The sequence below is a fragment of the Euprymna scolopes genome, chromosome 16, assembly GCF_053919585.1.
Source record: "Euprymna scolopes isolate OS-2025 chromosome 16, ASM5391958v1, whole genome shotgun sequence".
Lineage (NCBI taxonomy): Eukaryota > Metazoa > Mollusca > Cephalopoda > Sepiida > Sepiolidae > Euprymna > Euprymna scolopes.
In genome coordinates, this window is record NC_136497.1 from 1,295,322 (window position 1) to 1,313,803 (window position 18,482).

At 31.2% G+C, this 18,482-nt stretch overlaps 1 protein-coding gene across 9 annotated transcripts in view; it reads left to right on the forward strand.

Moving 5' to 3' along the window:
• LOC145295824 (serine/threonine-protein phosphatase 2A regulatory subunit B'' subunit beta-like) overlaps window positions 1-18,269 on the forward strand; it is a 455,722-nt gene extending 437,453 nt beyond the window's left edge. For all 9 annotated transcript variants that reach the window (XM_080141514.1, XM_080141516.1, XM_080141513.1 and 6 more), the window contains one exon: window positions 16,803-18,269. In XM_080141514.1, coding sequence (XP_079997640.1) covers window positions 16,803-16,962 — 160 coding nt within the window. In that variant the 3' untranslated portion in view covers window positions 16,963-18,269. The remainder of the gene's footprint in view (window positions 1-16,802) is intronic.
• The last annotated feature ends 213 nt before the right edge of the window (window positions 18,270-18,482 follow it).

The following is an 18,482-nucleotide window of genomic DNA, read 5'->3' on the forward strand; positions in this document are numbered from 1 at the left end:
GTGTGAATATATCGAATGAAAACATCAACATGCATTCATCAGCAAAATGTGTGAATATATCGAATGAAAACATCAACATGTATTCATCAGCAAAATGTGTGAATATATCGAATGAAAACATCAACATATATTCATCAGCAAAATGTGTGAATATATCGAATGAAAACATTAACATGTATTCATCAGCAAAATGTGTGAATATATCGAATGAAAACATCAACATATATTCATCAGCAAAATGTGTGAATATATCGAATGAAAACATCAACATGTATTCATCAGCAAAATGTGTGAATATATCGAATGAAAACATCAACATGTATTCATCAGCAAAATGTGTGAATATATCGAATGAAAACGTCAACATGCATTCATCAGCAAAATGTGTGAATATATCGAATGAAAACATCAACATGCATTCATCAGCAAAATGTGTGAATATATCGAATGAAAACATCAACATGCATTCATCAGCAAAATGTGTGAATATATCGAATGAAAACATCAACATGCATTCATCAGCAAAATGTGTGAATATATCGAATGAAAACATCAACATGCATTCATCAGCAAAATGTGTGAATATATCGAATGAAAACGTCAACATGTATTCATCAGCAAAATGTGTGAATATATCGAATGAAAACATCAACATGCATTCATCAGCAAAATGTGTGAATATATCGAATGAAAACATCAACATGCATTCATCAGCAAAATGTGTGAATATATCGAATGAAAACATCAACATGCATTCATCAGCAAAATGTGTGAATATATCGAATGAAAACGTCAACATGTATTCATCAGCAAAATGTGTGAATATATCGAATGAAAACATCAACATGCATTCATCAGCAAAATGTGAATATATTGAATGAAAACATCAACATGTATTCATCAGCAAAATGTGTGAATATATCGAATGAAAACATCAACATGTATTCATCAGCAAAATGTGAATATATCGAATGAAAACATCAACATGTATTCATCAGCAAAATGTGTGAATATATCGAATGAAAACATCAACATGTATTCATCAGCAAAATGTGTGAATATATCGAATGAAAACGTCAACATGTATTCATCAGCAAAATGTGTGAATATATCGAATGAAAACATCAACATGCATTCATCAGCAAAATGTGTGAATATATCGAATGAAAACGTCAACATGCATTCATCAGCAAAATGTGTGAATATATCGAATGAAAACATCAACATGCATTCATCAGCAAAATGTGTGAATATATCGAATGAAAACATCAACATGCATTCATCAGCAAAATGTGTGAATATATCGAATGAAAACGTCAACATGTATTCATCAGCAAAATGTGTGAATATATCGAATGAAAACGTCAACATGTATTCATCAGCAAAATGTGTGAATATATCGAATGAAAACATCAACATGTATTCATCAGCAAAATGTGTGAATATATCGAATGAAAACATCAACATGTATTCATCAGCAAAATGTGTGAATATATCGAATGAAAACATCAACATATATTCATCAGCAAAATGTGTGAATATATCGAATGAAAACATTAACATGTATTCATCAGCAAAATGTGTGAATATATCGAATGAAAACATCAACATATATTCATCAGCAAAATGTGTGAATATATCGAATGAAAACATCAACATGCATTCATCAGCAAAATGTGTGAATATATCGAATGAAAACATCAACATGTATTCATCAGCAAAATGTGTGAATATATCGAATGAAAACATCAACATGCATTCATCAGCAAAATGTGTGAATATATCGAATGAAAACATCAACATATATTCATCAGCAAAATGTGTGAATATATCGAATGAAAACATCAACATGCATTCATCAGCAAAATGTGTGAATATATCGAATGAAAACATCAACATGTATTCATCAGCAAAATGTGTGAATATATCGAATGAAAACATCAACATATATTCATCAGCAAAATGTGTGAATATATCGAATGAAAACATTAACATGTATTCATCAGCAAAATGTGTGAATATATCGAATGAAAACATCAACATATATTCATCAGCAAAATGTGTGAATATATCGAATGAAAACATCAACATGTATTCATCAGCAAAATGTGTGAATATATCGAATGAAAACATCAACATGTATTCATCAGCAAAATGTGTGAATATATCGAATGAAAACGTCAACATGCATTCATCAGCAAAATGTGTGAATATATCGAATGAAAACATCAACATGCATTCATCAGCAAAATGTGTGAATATATCGAATGAAAACATCAACATGCATTCATCAGCAAAATGTGTGAATATATCGAATGAAAACATCAACATGCATTCATCAGCAAAATGTGTGAATATATCGAATGAAAACATCAACATGCATTCATCAGCAAAATGTGTGAATATATCGAATGAAAACGTCAACATGTATTCATCAGCAAAATGTGTGAATATATCGAATGAAAACATCAACATGCATTCATCAGCAAAATGTGTGAATATATCGAATGAAAACATCAACATGCATTCATCAGCAAAATGTGTGAATATATCGAATGAAAACATCAACATGCATTCATCAGCAAAATGTGTGAATATATCGAATGAAAACGTCAACATGTATTCATCAGCAAAATGTGTGAATATATCGAATGAAAACATCAACATGCATTCATCAGCAAAATGTGAATATATTGAATGAAAACATCAACATGTATTCATCAGCAAAATGTGTGAATATATCGAATGAAAACATCAACATGTATTCATCAGCAAAATGTGAATATATCGAATGAAAACATCAACATGTATTCATCAGCAAAATGTGTGAATATATCGAATGAAAACATCAACATGTATTCATCAGCAAAATGTGTGAATATATCGAATGAAAACGTCAACATGTATTCATCAGCAAAATGTGTGAATATATCGAATGAAAACATCAACATGCATTCATCAGCAAAATGTGTGAATATATCGAATGAAAACGTCAACATGCATTCATCAGCAAAATGTGTGAATATATCGAATGAAAACATCAACATGCATTCATCAGCAAAATGTGTGAATATATCGAATGAAAACATCAACATGCATTCATCAGCAAAATGTGTGAATATATCGAATGAAAACGTCAACATGTATTCATCAGCAAAATGTGTGAATATATCGAATGAAAACGTCAACATGTATTCATCAGCAAAATGTGTGAATATATCGAATGAAAACATCAACATGTATTCATCAGCAAAATGTGTGAATATATCGAATGAAAACATCAACATGTATTCATCAGCAAAATGTGAATATATTGAATGAAAACATCAACATGTATTCATCAGCAAAATGTGTGAATATATCGAATGAAAACATCAACATGTATTCATCAGCAAAATGTGTGAATATATCGAATGAAAACGTCAACATGTATTCATCAGCAAAATGTGTGAATATATCGAATGAAAACGTCAACATGTATTCATCAGCAAAATGTGTGAATATATCGAATGAAAACATCAACATGCATTCATCAGCAAAATGTGTGAATATATCGAATGAAAACATCAACATGTATTCATCAGCAAAATGTGAATATATCGAATGAAAACATCAACATGTATTCATCAGCAAAAAGTGTGAATATATCGAATGAAAACATCAACATGTATTCATCAGCAAAATGTGTGAATATATCGAATGAAAACATCAACATGCATTCATCAGCAAAATGTGTGAATATATCGAATAAAAACGTCAACATGCATTCATCAGCAAAATGTGTGAATATATCGAATGAAAACATCAACATGCATTCATCAGCAAAATGTGTGAATATATCGAATGAAAACATCAACATGCATTCATCAGCAAAATGTGTGAATATATCGAATGAAAACGTCAACATGCATTCATCAGCAAAATGTGTGAATATATCGAATGAAAACGTCAACATGCATTCATCAGCAAAATGTGTGAATATATCGAATGAAAACGTCAACATGCATTCATCAGCAAAATGTGTGAATATATCGAATGAAAACATCAACATGTATTCATCAGCAAAATGTGTGAATATATCGAATGAAAACGTCAACATGTATTCATCAGCAAAATGTGTGAATATATCGAATGAAAACGTCAACATGCATTCATCAGCAAAATGTGTGAATATATCGAATGAAAACATCAACATGCATTCATCAGCAAAATGTGTGAATATATCGAATGAAAACGTCAACATGCATTCATCAGCAAAATGTGTGAATATATCGAATGAAAACATCAACATGCATTCATCAGCAAAATGTGTGAATATATCGAATGAAAACATCAACATGCATTCATCAGCAAAATGTGTGAATATATCGAATGAAAACGTCAACATGCATTCATCAGCAAAATGTGTGAATATATCGAATGAAAACGTCAACATGCATTCATCAGCAAAATGTGTGAATATATCGAATGAAAACATCAACATGTATTCATCAGCAAAATGTGTGAATATATCGAATGAAAACATCAACATGTATTCATCAGCAAAATGTGAATATATCGAATGAAAACATCAACATATATTCATCAGCAAAATGTGTGAATATATCGAATGAAAACATTAACATGTATTCATCAGCAAAATGTGTGAATATATCGAATGAAAACATCAACATATATTCATCAGCAAAATGTGTGAATATATCGAATGAAAACATCAACATGCATTCATCAGCAAAATGTGTGAATATATCGAATGAAAACATCAACATGTATTCATCAGCAAAATGTGTGAATATATCGAATGAAAACATCAACATGCATTCATCAGCAAAATGTGTGAATATATCGAATGAAAACATCAACATATATTCATCAGCAAAATGTGTGAATATATCGAATGAAAACATTAACATGTATTCATCAGCAAAATGTGTGAATATATCGAATGAAAACATCAACATATATTCATCAGCAAAATGTGTGAATATATCGAATGAAAACATCAACATGCATTCATCAGCAAAATGTGTGAATATATCGAATGAAAACATCAACATGTATTCATCAGCAAAATGTGTGAATATATCGAATGAAAACATCAACATGCATTCATCAGCAAAATGTGTGAATATATCGAATGAAAACATCAACATATATTCATCAGCAAAATGTGTGAATATATCGAATGAAAATATCAACATGCATTCATCAGCAAAATGTGTGAATATATCGAATGAAAACATCAACATGTATTCATCAGCAAAATGTGTGAATATATCGAATGAAAACATCAACATATATTCATCAGCAAAATGTGTGAATATATCGAATGAAAACATTAACATGTATTCATCAGCAAAATGTGTGAATATATCGAATGAAAACATCAACATATATTCATCAGCAAAATGTGTGAATATATCGAATGAAAACATCAACATGCATTCATCAGCAAAATGTGTGAATATATCGAATGAAAACATCAACATGTATTCATCAGCAAAATGTGTGAATATATCGAATGAAAACATCAACATGCATTCATCAGCAAAATGTGTGAATATATCGAATGAAAACATCAACATATATTCATCAGCAAAATGTGTGAATATATCGAATGAAAACATCAACATGCATTCTATCAGCAAAATGTGTGAATATATCGAATGAAAACATCAACATGTATTCATCAGCAAAATGTGTGAATATATCGAATGAAAACATCAACATATATTCATCAGCAAAATGTGTGAATATATCGAATGAAAACATCAACATGTATTCATCAGCAAAATGTGTGAATATATCGAATGAAAACATCAACATATATTCATCAGCAAAATGTGTGAATATATCGAATGAAAACATCAACATGTATTCATCAGCAAAATGTGTGAATATATCGAATGAAAACATCAACATGTATTCATCAGCAAAATGTGTGAATATATCGAATGAAAACGTCAACATGCATTCATCAGCAAAATGTGTGAATATATCGAATGAAAACATCAACATGCATTCATCAGCAAAATGTGTGAATATATCGAATGAAAACATCAACATGCATTCATCAGCAAAATGTGTGAATATATCGAATGAAAACATCAACATGCATTCATCAGCAAAATGTGTGAATATATCGAATGAAAACATCAACATGCATTCATCAGCAAAATGTGTGAATATATCGAATGAAAACGTCAACATGTATTCATCAGCAAAATGTGTGAATATATCGAATGAAAACATCAACATGCATTCATCAGCAAAATGTGTGAATATATCGAATGAAAACATCAACATGCATTCATCAGCAAAATGTGTGAATATATCGAATGAAAACATCAACATGCATTCATCAGCAAAATGTGTGAATATATCGAATGAAAACGTCAACATGTATTCATCAGCAAAATGTGTGAATATATCGAATGAAAACATCAACATGCATTCATCAGCAAAATGTTAATATATTGAATGAAAACATCAACATGTATTCATCAGCAAAATGTGTGAATATATCGAATGAAAACATCAACATGTATTCATCAGCAAAATGTGAATATATTGAATGAAAACATCAACATGTATTCATCAGCAAAATGTGTGAATATATCGAATGAAAACATCAACATGTATTCATCAGCAAAATGTGTGAATATATCGAATGAAAACGTCAACATGTATTCATCAGCAAAATGTGTGAATATATCGAATGAAAACATCAACATGCATTCATCAGCAAAATGTGTGAATATATCGAATGAAAACGTCAACATGCATTCATCAGCAAAATGTGTGAATATATCGAATGAAAACATCAACATGCATTCATCAGCAAAATGTGTGAATATATCGAATGAAAACATCAACATGTATTCATCAGCAAAATGTGTGAATATATCGAATGAAAACGTCAACATGTATTCATCAGCAAAATGTGTGAATATATCGAATGAAAACATCAACATGTATTCATCAGCAAAATGTGTGAATATATCGAATGAAAACATCAACATGTATTCATCAGCAAAATGTGAATATATTGAATGAAAACATCAACATGTATTCATCAGCAAAATGTGTGAATATATCGAATGAAAACATCAACATGTATTCATCAGCAAAATGTGTGAATATATCAAATGAAAACGTCAACATGTATTCATCAGCAAAATGTGTGAATATATCGAATGAAAACGTCAACATGTATTCATCAGCAAAATGTGTGAATATATCGAATGAAAACATCAACATGCATTCATCAGCAAAATGTGTGAATATATCGAATGAAAACATCAACATGTATTCATCAGCAAAATGTGAATATATTGAATGAAAACATCAACATGTATTCATCAGCAAAATGTGTGAATATATCGAATGAAAACATCAACATGTATTCATCAGCAAAATGTGTGAATATATCGAATGAAAACATCAACATGCATTCATCAGCAAAATGTGTGAATATATCGAATAAAAACGTCAACATGCATTCATCAGCAAAATGTGTGAATATATCGAATGAAAACATCAACATGCATTCATCAGCAAAATGTGTGAATATATCGAATGAAAACATCAACATGCATTCATCAGCAAAATGTGTGAATACATCGAATGAAAACGTCAACATGCATTCATCAGCAAAATGTGTGAATATATCGAATGAAAACGTCAACATGCATTCATCAGCCAAATGTGTGAATATATCGAATGAAAACATCAACATGCATTCATCAGCAAAATTTGTGAATATATCGAATGAAAACATCAACATGTATTCATCAGCAAAATGTGTGAATATATCGAATGAAAACATCAACATGTATTCATCAGCAAAATGTGTGAATATATCGAATGAAAACGTCAACATGCATTCATCAGCAAAATGTGTGAATATATCGAATGAAAACATCAACATGCATTCATCAGCAAAATGTGTGAATATATCGAATGAAAACGTCAACATGCATTCATCAGCAAAATGTGTGAATATATCGAATGAAAACATCAACATGTATTCATCAGCAAAATGTGTGAATATATCGAATGAAAACATCAACATGTATTCATCAGCAAAATGTGAATATATTGAATGAAAACATCAACATGTATTCATCAGCAAAATGTGTGAATATATCGAATGAAAACATCAACATGTATTCATCAGCAAAATGTGTGAATATATCGAATGAAAACGTCAACATGTATTCATCAGCAAAATGTGTGAATATATCGAATGAAAACATCAACATGCATTCATCAGCAAAATGTGTGAATATATCGAATGAAAACGTCAACATGCATTCATCAGCAAAATGTGTGAATATATCGAATGAAAACATCAACATGCATTCATCAGCAAAATGTGTGAATATATCGAATGAAAACATCAACATGTATTCATCAGCAAAATGTGTGAATATATCGAATGAAAACGTCAACATGTATTCATCAGCAAAATGTGTGAATATATCGAATGAAAACATCAACATGTATTCATCAGCAAAATGTGTGAATATATCGAATGAAAACATCAACATGTATTCATCAGCAAAATGTGAATATATTGAATGAAAACATCAACATGTATTCATCAGCAAAATGTGTGAATATATCGAATGAAAACATCAACATGTATTCATCAGCAAAATGTGTGAATATATCAAATGAAAACGTCAACATGTATTCATCAGCAAAATGTGTGAATATATCGAATGAAAACGTCAACATGTATTCATCAGCAAAATGTGTGAATATATCGAATGAAAACATCAACATGCATTCATCAGCAAAATGTGTGAATATATCGAATGAAAACATCAACATGTATTCATCAGCAAAATGTGAATATATTGAATGAAAACATCAACATGTATTCATCAGCAAAATGTGTGAATATATCGAATGAAAACATCAACATGTATTCATCAGCAAAATGTGTGAATATATCGAATGAAAACATCAACATGCATTCATCAGCAAAATGTGTGAATATATCGAATAAAAACGTCAACATGCATTCATCAGCAAAATGTGTGAATATATCGAATGAAAACATCAACATGCATTCATCAGCAAAATGTGTGAATATATCGAATGAAAACATCAACATGCATTCATCAGCAAAATGTGTGAATACATCGAATGAAAACGTCAACATGCATTCATCAGCAAAATGTGTGAATATATCGAATGAAAACGTCAACATGCATTCATCAGCCAAATGTGTGAATATATCGAATGAAAACATCAACATGCATTCATCAGCAAAATTTGTGAATATATCGAATGAAAACATCAACATGTATTCATCAGCAAAATGTGTGAATATATCGAATGAAAACATCAACATGTATTCATCAGCAAAATGTGTGAATATATCGAATGAAAACGTCAACATGCATTCATCAGCAAAATGTGTGAATATATCGAATGAAAACATCAACATGCATTCATCAGCAAAATGTGTGAATATATCGAATGAAAACGTCAACATGCATTCATCAGCAAAATGTGTGAATATATCGAATGAAAACATCAACATGCATTCATCAGCAAAATGTGTGAATATATCGAATGAAAACGTCAACATGCATTCATCAGCAAAATGTGTGAATATATCGAATGAAAACGTCAACATGCATTCATCAGCAAAATGTGTGAATATATCGAATGAAAACATCAACATGCATTCATCAGCAAAATGTGTGAATATATCGAATGAAAACATCAACATGCATTCATCAGCAAAATGTGTGAATATATCGAATGAAAACATCAACATGCATTCATCAGCAAAATGTGAATATATTGAATGAAAACATCAACATGTATTCATCAGCAAAATGTGTGAATATATCGAATGAAAACATCAACATGTATTCATCAGCAAAATGTGAATATATTGAATGAAAACATCAACATGTATTCATCAGCAAAATGTGTGAATATATCGAATGAAAACATCAACATGTATTCATCAGCAAAATGTGTGAATATATCGAATGAAAACGTCAACATGTATTCATCAGCAAAATGTGTGAATATATCGAATGAAAACATCAACATGCATTCATCAGCAAAATGTGTGAATATATCGAATGAAAACGTCAACATGCATTCATCAGCAAAATGTGTGAATATATCGAATGAAAACATCAACATGCATTCATCAGCAAAATGTGTGAATATATCGAATGAAAACATCAACATGTATTCATCAGCAAAATGTGTGAATATATCGAATGAAAACGTCAACATGTATTCATCAGCAAAATGTGTGAATATATCGAATGAAAACATCAACATGCATTCATCAGCAAAATGTGTGAATATATCGAATGAAAACATCAACATGCATTCATCAGCAAAATGTGTGAATATATCGAATGAAAACGTCAACATGTATTCATCAGCAAAATGTGTGAATATATCGAATGAAAACATCAACATGCATTCATCAGCAAAATGTGTGAATATATCGAATGAAAACATCAACATGCATTCATCAGCAAAATGTGTGAATATATCGAATGAAAACGTCAACATGTATTCATCAGCAAAATGTGTGAATATATCGAATGAAAACATCAACATGCATTCATCAGCAAAATGTGTGAATATATCGAATGAAAACATCAACATGCATTCATCAGCAAAATGTGTGAATATATCGAATGAAAACATCAACATGTATTCATCAGCAAAATGTGTGAATATATCGAATGAAAACATCAACATGCATTCATCAGCAAAATGTGTGAATATATCGAATTAAAACATCAACATGTAATCATCAGCAAAATGTGTGAATATGTCGAATGAAAACATCAACATGTATTCATCAGCAAAATGTGTGAATATATTGAATAAATGAGATTGTCGGACTGACTTCCTCATCTTGGTTGTTATCGTCACAACGTTTCAGCCGTTTTGCCCTCCGGCCATCATCAGGTGTTTTGTATCGAACTGGGGAAACGTTTGTTAAGAGTCTCAAACCCAACCCATTATTATTATTACGGGGCTACCGTGTTCGGACTCCAGCTAGGCTCTGGGACATAGTTGCTGATTCTCTGCTTTGAATGTTACTTTTCACTGCCTTCGTTCAGGATTGAACTCAGCACCTTTGGGTAACTGTAAACTTTGATACAACGTTTAGGACCACTCGGCCATATGTCACTCGGTCATGTGTCACTAGGCCGGAGGGCAAAACGGCTGAAACGTTGTGACGATAACAACCAAGATGAGGAAGTCAGTCCGACAATCTCAATCAATGAAAACACCTCATCTCAAAAATACAAACAATTACTATTTCGAATGAAAACATCAACATGTATTCATCAGCAAAAAAAAAAAAAAAATGCTATTTCAAATTAAAGCATGATATGGATGGACCACAATGCAATTTTTTTTTCAAACTTAAGTATGATGGACGGAAGGAGAAATGCTCTCATAGAGAAGATTTGATCTATATAATAAACTACTGACTTTCATCTCCGTCACCTCATTATGTGCTTATCGATGTAAATGCTATTTCAATCTTAAGCATGATTGACTAATGAAAATGCTATTTCAAACATAAGCATGATTGACTAACATTTTTTTGATAGAGATATGTTGACGCATCGACCCCCCCCCCAAAAAAAAAAAACATAATTCGTTCCTCTTTTTCACATGCTCTTTTTACCCAATCTTCTTTGCAGACTTAAAATCAATGACTAACGTTAACCAATCGAAAATCATTTACCTTTTACACTCTTTTCTTCTTTTCAAACACATTGTTCTCGTCTTGAATTTTATCCAGTCGAGTTAACAAAAAGTACTTTCTTGATGTCTGCTGTACAGATTTTAGTTTTGTTCAAAAATCTACACGTACCCCCCCCCCCACACACACACAGACCAGATCACCAGCACTCGTCTTTTGTTTCTTAAATTTCAATAACCAATAGCATTTTGATTCTATTTTAAGTTGAGGATTTATTAAAGATTTTTTCTTTCTTGTCTTCTCAATCCGCATCATGTCTCATATTGCAATTGATAATAAGTTAAAGATATTTAGCATGAACACATACTTATAGAAAGTAAGCTACACAAAAACGCTTGTTTCATTCCTGGGGGAAATCATCAGGCTAATATATTTTGTCATATATATATTACTAGAAATATGTGGCATCTTAGGTCATTCATTCAGCTTAGATTAGATTGTTTAAATAAGAGAAAATAATTTTATAAAATCAGTAAAGTTTTTTTAAATGCAAAAGTAGTCTTCTGTCTGCTATCTGTCTCTCCAGCTATGGATTCAATCTATATATTAATACCATAATACCTTTAACGTACATACGTATGTACATGTGTCATGGTTTCCAGATTATAAATTATTCGATCAGGAGATCCTATTTATTAAAAAGGAGAATAGAAGGTAATAGAAGGTGGCTGGTCACTTTTAATGTATCCAAAATCAAGCTTCTATCTTTAAATCATCAACGCTCTGATGCCTATCTGGCATCAATTGAAATGGATGGCTCTCGTCTTGGGGAGGCTCCATGTTTTAACAAGCTTCTGAGTTTGACCTTTACTCCTGATCTGAAATGGAACACGTACATAAAATCTGTTGCCAGGGACGCTGGGAAAATGGTGGGATCCTTCTATCGCTCCAGAAGATATCTCACTACTAATGCAATTCTCTATCTATATAAAAGCCAAGTACGTTCAAGGATGGAGTACTTCTGCCACATCTGGGCAGGAGTTGCTAAAAACAGCCTATCCTGCCTTGACAGAGTACAAAATAGACTTTGTGGTTTAGTGGGGGATGCCCTTTTCTCTTCCCTGCAACCTCTCTCCCACAGAAGAGACGTTGCGAGCCTGTCTTTGTTTTATCATTATTTCCATGGCAGGTGCTCGTCTGAGCTCCAATCCCTCGTCCCGCCTCACCAATCTTTCACGAGAAACACCCGTCTGGCTGAAACTACTGTCAATAATTTTCCCCACTCTTTATCTGTGCCTAAATCCAAACGTAGATTCCATGAGCAAAGCTTCTTTCTTAGAACTGCACGCCAGTGGAACTCTGCTGCTTGCCTGTTTCCCACCTGACTACAACTTGGACGTCTTCAAGTCCAACATAAGCAAACTCCTGACAAACCGCCCCCTTAAGTAAGACACTCTATCAAAACCCCCAATACTAATGATTACTACAATACTATCTCATTGATTACTGTACACGCAATAACCCTTATCCCTGAGTGGCCTTCGAGCCTTGATAAGTGGTGACCCCCATGTAAAAAAATAAAAAATAAATAACATACTACAAACATTAAGTTATTAGTATATGGATTTGTTAATTTGATGTTCGTAGTATGTTATCATCTTCTGTCCTCCTTTTTAATAAATACAATCTCCTGACCACCAAAGATGCAATGTAAAACACTAAAAAAATGATGTTGCTTCTGGGCGGTACGTTTTGAAGAAACATCATTTTTTTTTTTCTGTTTTAATTTTATGTTTATTTTCTTAGTGAAACATTATCCTGTATTGATTGTTTTCTTGACAGGATTTTTTTATAGAAAATTTGTTCTTTAAATTATAATGTAAATATGATCGTGAAATATTCAATAATTTATTAGCATCTTTAATGTACGTGCATGTGTCATGGCTTATTTTAAAAAATAATAGACTCAGAGTAAGTTAAATGTCTTTTAATTCTATAAAAATATCTTTAATTAGAAATAATTGTTATTGAAACAAGATCGACGATTATTTCTACTGCCGTTGTGGAATTTCCACAAATCCTGCTAGTATAAATATATATTATAATATATATATATGCGCCATATATACAACATACAAATGTATGCATGTGAAATATTTAGGCTGTAATCAAATACTTAGCGTCAGTTTCCTGAGCGAATTTAACCTGTAAAAGCATTATTTATTTTCTTGTTATTGACTACATAAGAATTGCAATGGAAAATCATGTTGAAAAATGATAATCAGTTTGTGTGAAAGAAGTTTCAGAGAATGGAGACAATGGAGAATGAGAACAGAAAGAGGAGCGGGTGTTGGTGTGATTTCAAAAGTTCAGAGTAGATAGATTAAGTTCAGGGACTTCTGTCATTACCAACCAGCAGAGCATTACTACTGTCGACGAAGTGAAGGGTCTGTCAGATATGTGTATGCAGTATGATTATGTGCGAAAGTGAAACCTGACCAATGATGGTTGAGGACATATATTGCATGCAGAGAAATTGTCTAAGATGAATGTAACGTAGGTCTTAAAAGCCTAAAACTGCACCGTTTGTTCATATTCACCACGATTTGACATCCCCTGGAGACTTTGGGGGCTAAATGGGACGGGGAGGGGGAAATGCTGAACTTAATCATGTTTTTTATGCCTTATTCACCGCGCACTCATGGGGGACTATACATGCTGCACTTGTTCAAAAAAAATATTGACATTGGATTCTTGATTCCAGTTATATTTTCATATTCTTGATTCCAGTTATTATATCCTGCTATAAGAAAGAAAACAAGGTTTCTGGATTTTATTGGATATTTTTTTTAATGTGTTTGCGATAATTCTACAAAACCATTGTTAACAAATTGATAAGGATTTTTTTGTATTTGCTGAAGCGATGATTATTAAAAGCAATTTTGATGTGTTGAACTTTTGAACATTATTGAAATTATTAATTATATCATAAAGTTTGTATTTTACTAAGTTATATATATTTCAGGTGAACAATATCCAAAAGTAAAAACCATTGGATTTCAATGAATGGTTGTTGATGGTATGCAATAAAAAGAGCAGGATATTATTTTATTCAATTTGGGTAAACACAATTACTATTAGTTGCTACAATAAATATACTGTTCCAGTCGAAAATGACATTGTCAGGCATTGTCTTATTCAAGTCCAGTCCTTTAATGAAAATGAAAACCAAATATTATATATCAAATTTTAGTACTTCAATGAATTTAAAAATTTATGACATGAAATGTTTGAATTTCAAATCAAAAGATTTTTATTATTCTATGTAAGACAAAGAATACATTTGAAATATTATAACTCCTTATCCTATAGGATTTCGATGTCTACCATCTCTTCAGTGGAGAAAATATTAGCAAATAGTTATAATGGTTTACACCTTATTTGCTAAAGTCAGTGGAAAATCACGATTAAAAGTTGTTTAAGTATTTAAATGTCAGAGAGTAAGGGAAGGATATAAAAATTCAAATCCAAATTTCATGGTAAAATCCGAAGTGAATGTCTTTGATAGCAGTGTGGTAAACAGATCCAAACTGCATTTCGAGCAATCCACATCACTATGTAATGGTCCGAAGTAGGCATTTTCCTGGAGCAATTTTCTTTGTTTATATAATGGGTCCGGTAAAAAAGATTTTTATAGCAAATAAGGTGTAAACCATTATAACTATTTGCTAATATTTTCTCCTCTGAAGAGATGGTAGACATCGAAATCCTATGGGATAAGGAGTTATAATATTTCAAATATATTCTTTGCCTTACATAGAATAATAAAAATCTTTTAATCTGAAATTCAAACATTTCACGTCATAAATTTTTAAATTCATTGAATGACTAAAATTTGATTTATTTGCTCTATCTTATATATCAAGCAATTTTTATTCAGGTGGGATAGTATTTATAGAATATTATTGCCAGTAATATCTTGTAAAACTTATAATCACAGATTGCCATACCAGTTGATTGTTAGATAATTTTATTCTGAAGAAGTGTATATATATATATATATATATATATATAGCTATACTTACTAGTATTACTAGGAATTAGTAGAGCCATTTTAGTTTTTAATTTTTGTTGGTTATATATATTTTTTAAACTTATATCAAAAGAGAAATAAATAAAAAGGAAGATAACTATATTTTTCAATAAAATTTTGATTTTTGTACCAATTCTTGATACAAGACTATAAAAATAAAAATAAAAAACTAGTGAAGGTATGTCAATAACATGGTATAACAATAAAACATAAGGCAGCCAGAATCAAAGTTTTATCAGTTTAAATGCTACTTGGGTCCGATTTCTATAATCTCACAAGAAAACAACTTTCTATGTAAAATGTATAACTTTGATTTGTGAATATTTTCATTAAGTCATTTCTACTGACCTCAAATATTAATTTTTGTATGAATAAATTTCTATTTGTAGTTTGATATTTGCGAATTATTTTTTAAAAGTTTTCTTTAAAGGGTTACAGTAGTTTGCTTGATGTATTGTTTATATAAAATATACAAATAATGATTAGCTTTAAATACAAAAATAAATGAAGTAAAATATTAATAATAAAAACTATAAATAATATTGAGTGCCAATACATGCCCGATAATACTAGTTACACATCTAAGACAAATAGTTATTTTCAAATTCTGAGGAATAATTCAGTCTATAGTAAGATCCACCATGCAAATTTGATAGTTAAATACACACCTGACGAAGGGAAGACGTTCCGAAATATAGCATCATAATATACCACTGTACGCAAGTAAGAACATATTGCATGTAAAATATTTTAATATATATATATATATATATATGATTATACACACACACACACACACACACACACACACACACACACACACACACATCTATTGATTCAATAAAGATGAAACTGCATAGCTGGATCTACCATTATATCTTAAGTTGCTTCAGTTGAAGTTTATCCAATACATCTCTGCATTGTTTTGCCGTCTATAAACTTTTTTTCTTTAAATTTATTTACTTATTTTTTTTTTTTTTCGTTTATTTTCAGAAATTATGAAGATGATTTTGAACCAGACGATGAAGATTCTATACAGGAGGAATTGATTAGTCCTGGCAGTGAATTTATGCGGCAGAGGACGCCCATGTCACGGACCACATCTGGTGTTAGGGACCCTTATTATTATCGCAATGGAGACTTGCACTTTTGAAAAATTTTCATGCGACAAAGACAATTGGAAAAACTTTTCCCATCACCTATTCTCTCTGTTTCTCTATTCTCGCAATGTAGTGGAAGGAAATGACAGACGAATTATTGAATAGTTTCCATTGTTTTTGTTAAAAAAAAAATCATGGTGCTTCTTTAAAATCAAACCGACAATAAAAAGACATCTGATTATTTAATGAATAGTTCAATTTTTAGAGAGGGTACACTAGTAATAATGAACTCTTAAGAACTCGGTGCATTTTGATGATTTTTTTCTCAACTTAAAATTGATTTAATATGTGATCGAGTATCGCCATTTTTCATGCAACACAAAACATTTTCAATTATTATGAAAAAACAAATAGTAAACCTTTTGCTATAGTCCACTTTTATTTTCCCCACAATGAGCGACAGAAAGTAAGCTTTTGATGGGGGTGGGTGGTCGCAATCATGAAAAGGGGATACTGGATTGTGAAAAAGTAAAACTTGCTTCAATCTAGAAGGATTTCTCCTCATTTGACCACGGACAAAACAGATACTACACTTTTAATTGTTTATTTGCAAATAAAAATCTCAATCTATCTACTAATTCGACACAAGGTTTTCAAATTTCAAAAGTGTCAGAAATCGAGTGGCGAGGCATCCTCTATTTACCCTATTCTTAACTCGGCGCATTTTGATACATTTCTTCAAATCTTGTTCTTTTCATTCATTCGCCATTTGTCCATCACTTACACTTGAGTCGCCAATGTACTTTGATTGAAGTGTGAACGCCAGGTAATCGCATACATGTATGTAGATGATATGGCCACATCCAGAATCATTTCGTGGCATAAGTTAAAAAAACCCCAAAAAACTCATTTGCATTGAAATCCTAAGAGTTGATCACTAGTTGAGTACTCAGCCTGAAAGATGTTCTTTTCATGGTCGACTGGTTATTGTAAAGACACAGCAAATTTTCTTTTCTCTTTAGCAAAGCATTGCTTTGAGGTAAACGCTTTTTTTTTGCAACACATGCCTCTCCTGTTGTTTGCCCCTAGATATAAAATTCAAGTTTTCAGCCGAACGTCATGCATTGATAATGTACAAGATGGAGGTAAAAAGGGACAATGTTTTTTGTCTTGCATGGATCGAAGAATATCATAAAGCGTTTTATAGCCACTGTAGACAAGAGCCGAAGTTTGCTAAGGTCTCCAGATAATTTTGAGGAATTAACAAAGGGGAGGTAAATCTATGTCAGTTTTGATGGTCTTCTTGTTTATTATTTATTTGACTATAATTTAAAACAATAAAAAAAACATTCAACTTTTATTTCAGTTTTAATTTCATTAAAAACTTTAATGTATTTATATTAATTCCTTTTATTAAAGCTTTAAATTGTTGGTATAAATCTTAAGTTAATCAAAAATGTTAAATGTTTAATTTCAGTAGATGAAAAAGGTAAGCAAGAGTGGAATACAGATCCCCTCCCTTCCATACACACGTCACTGACACCATTATTGAAAATACACACCCTCACACCCT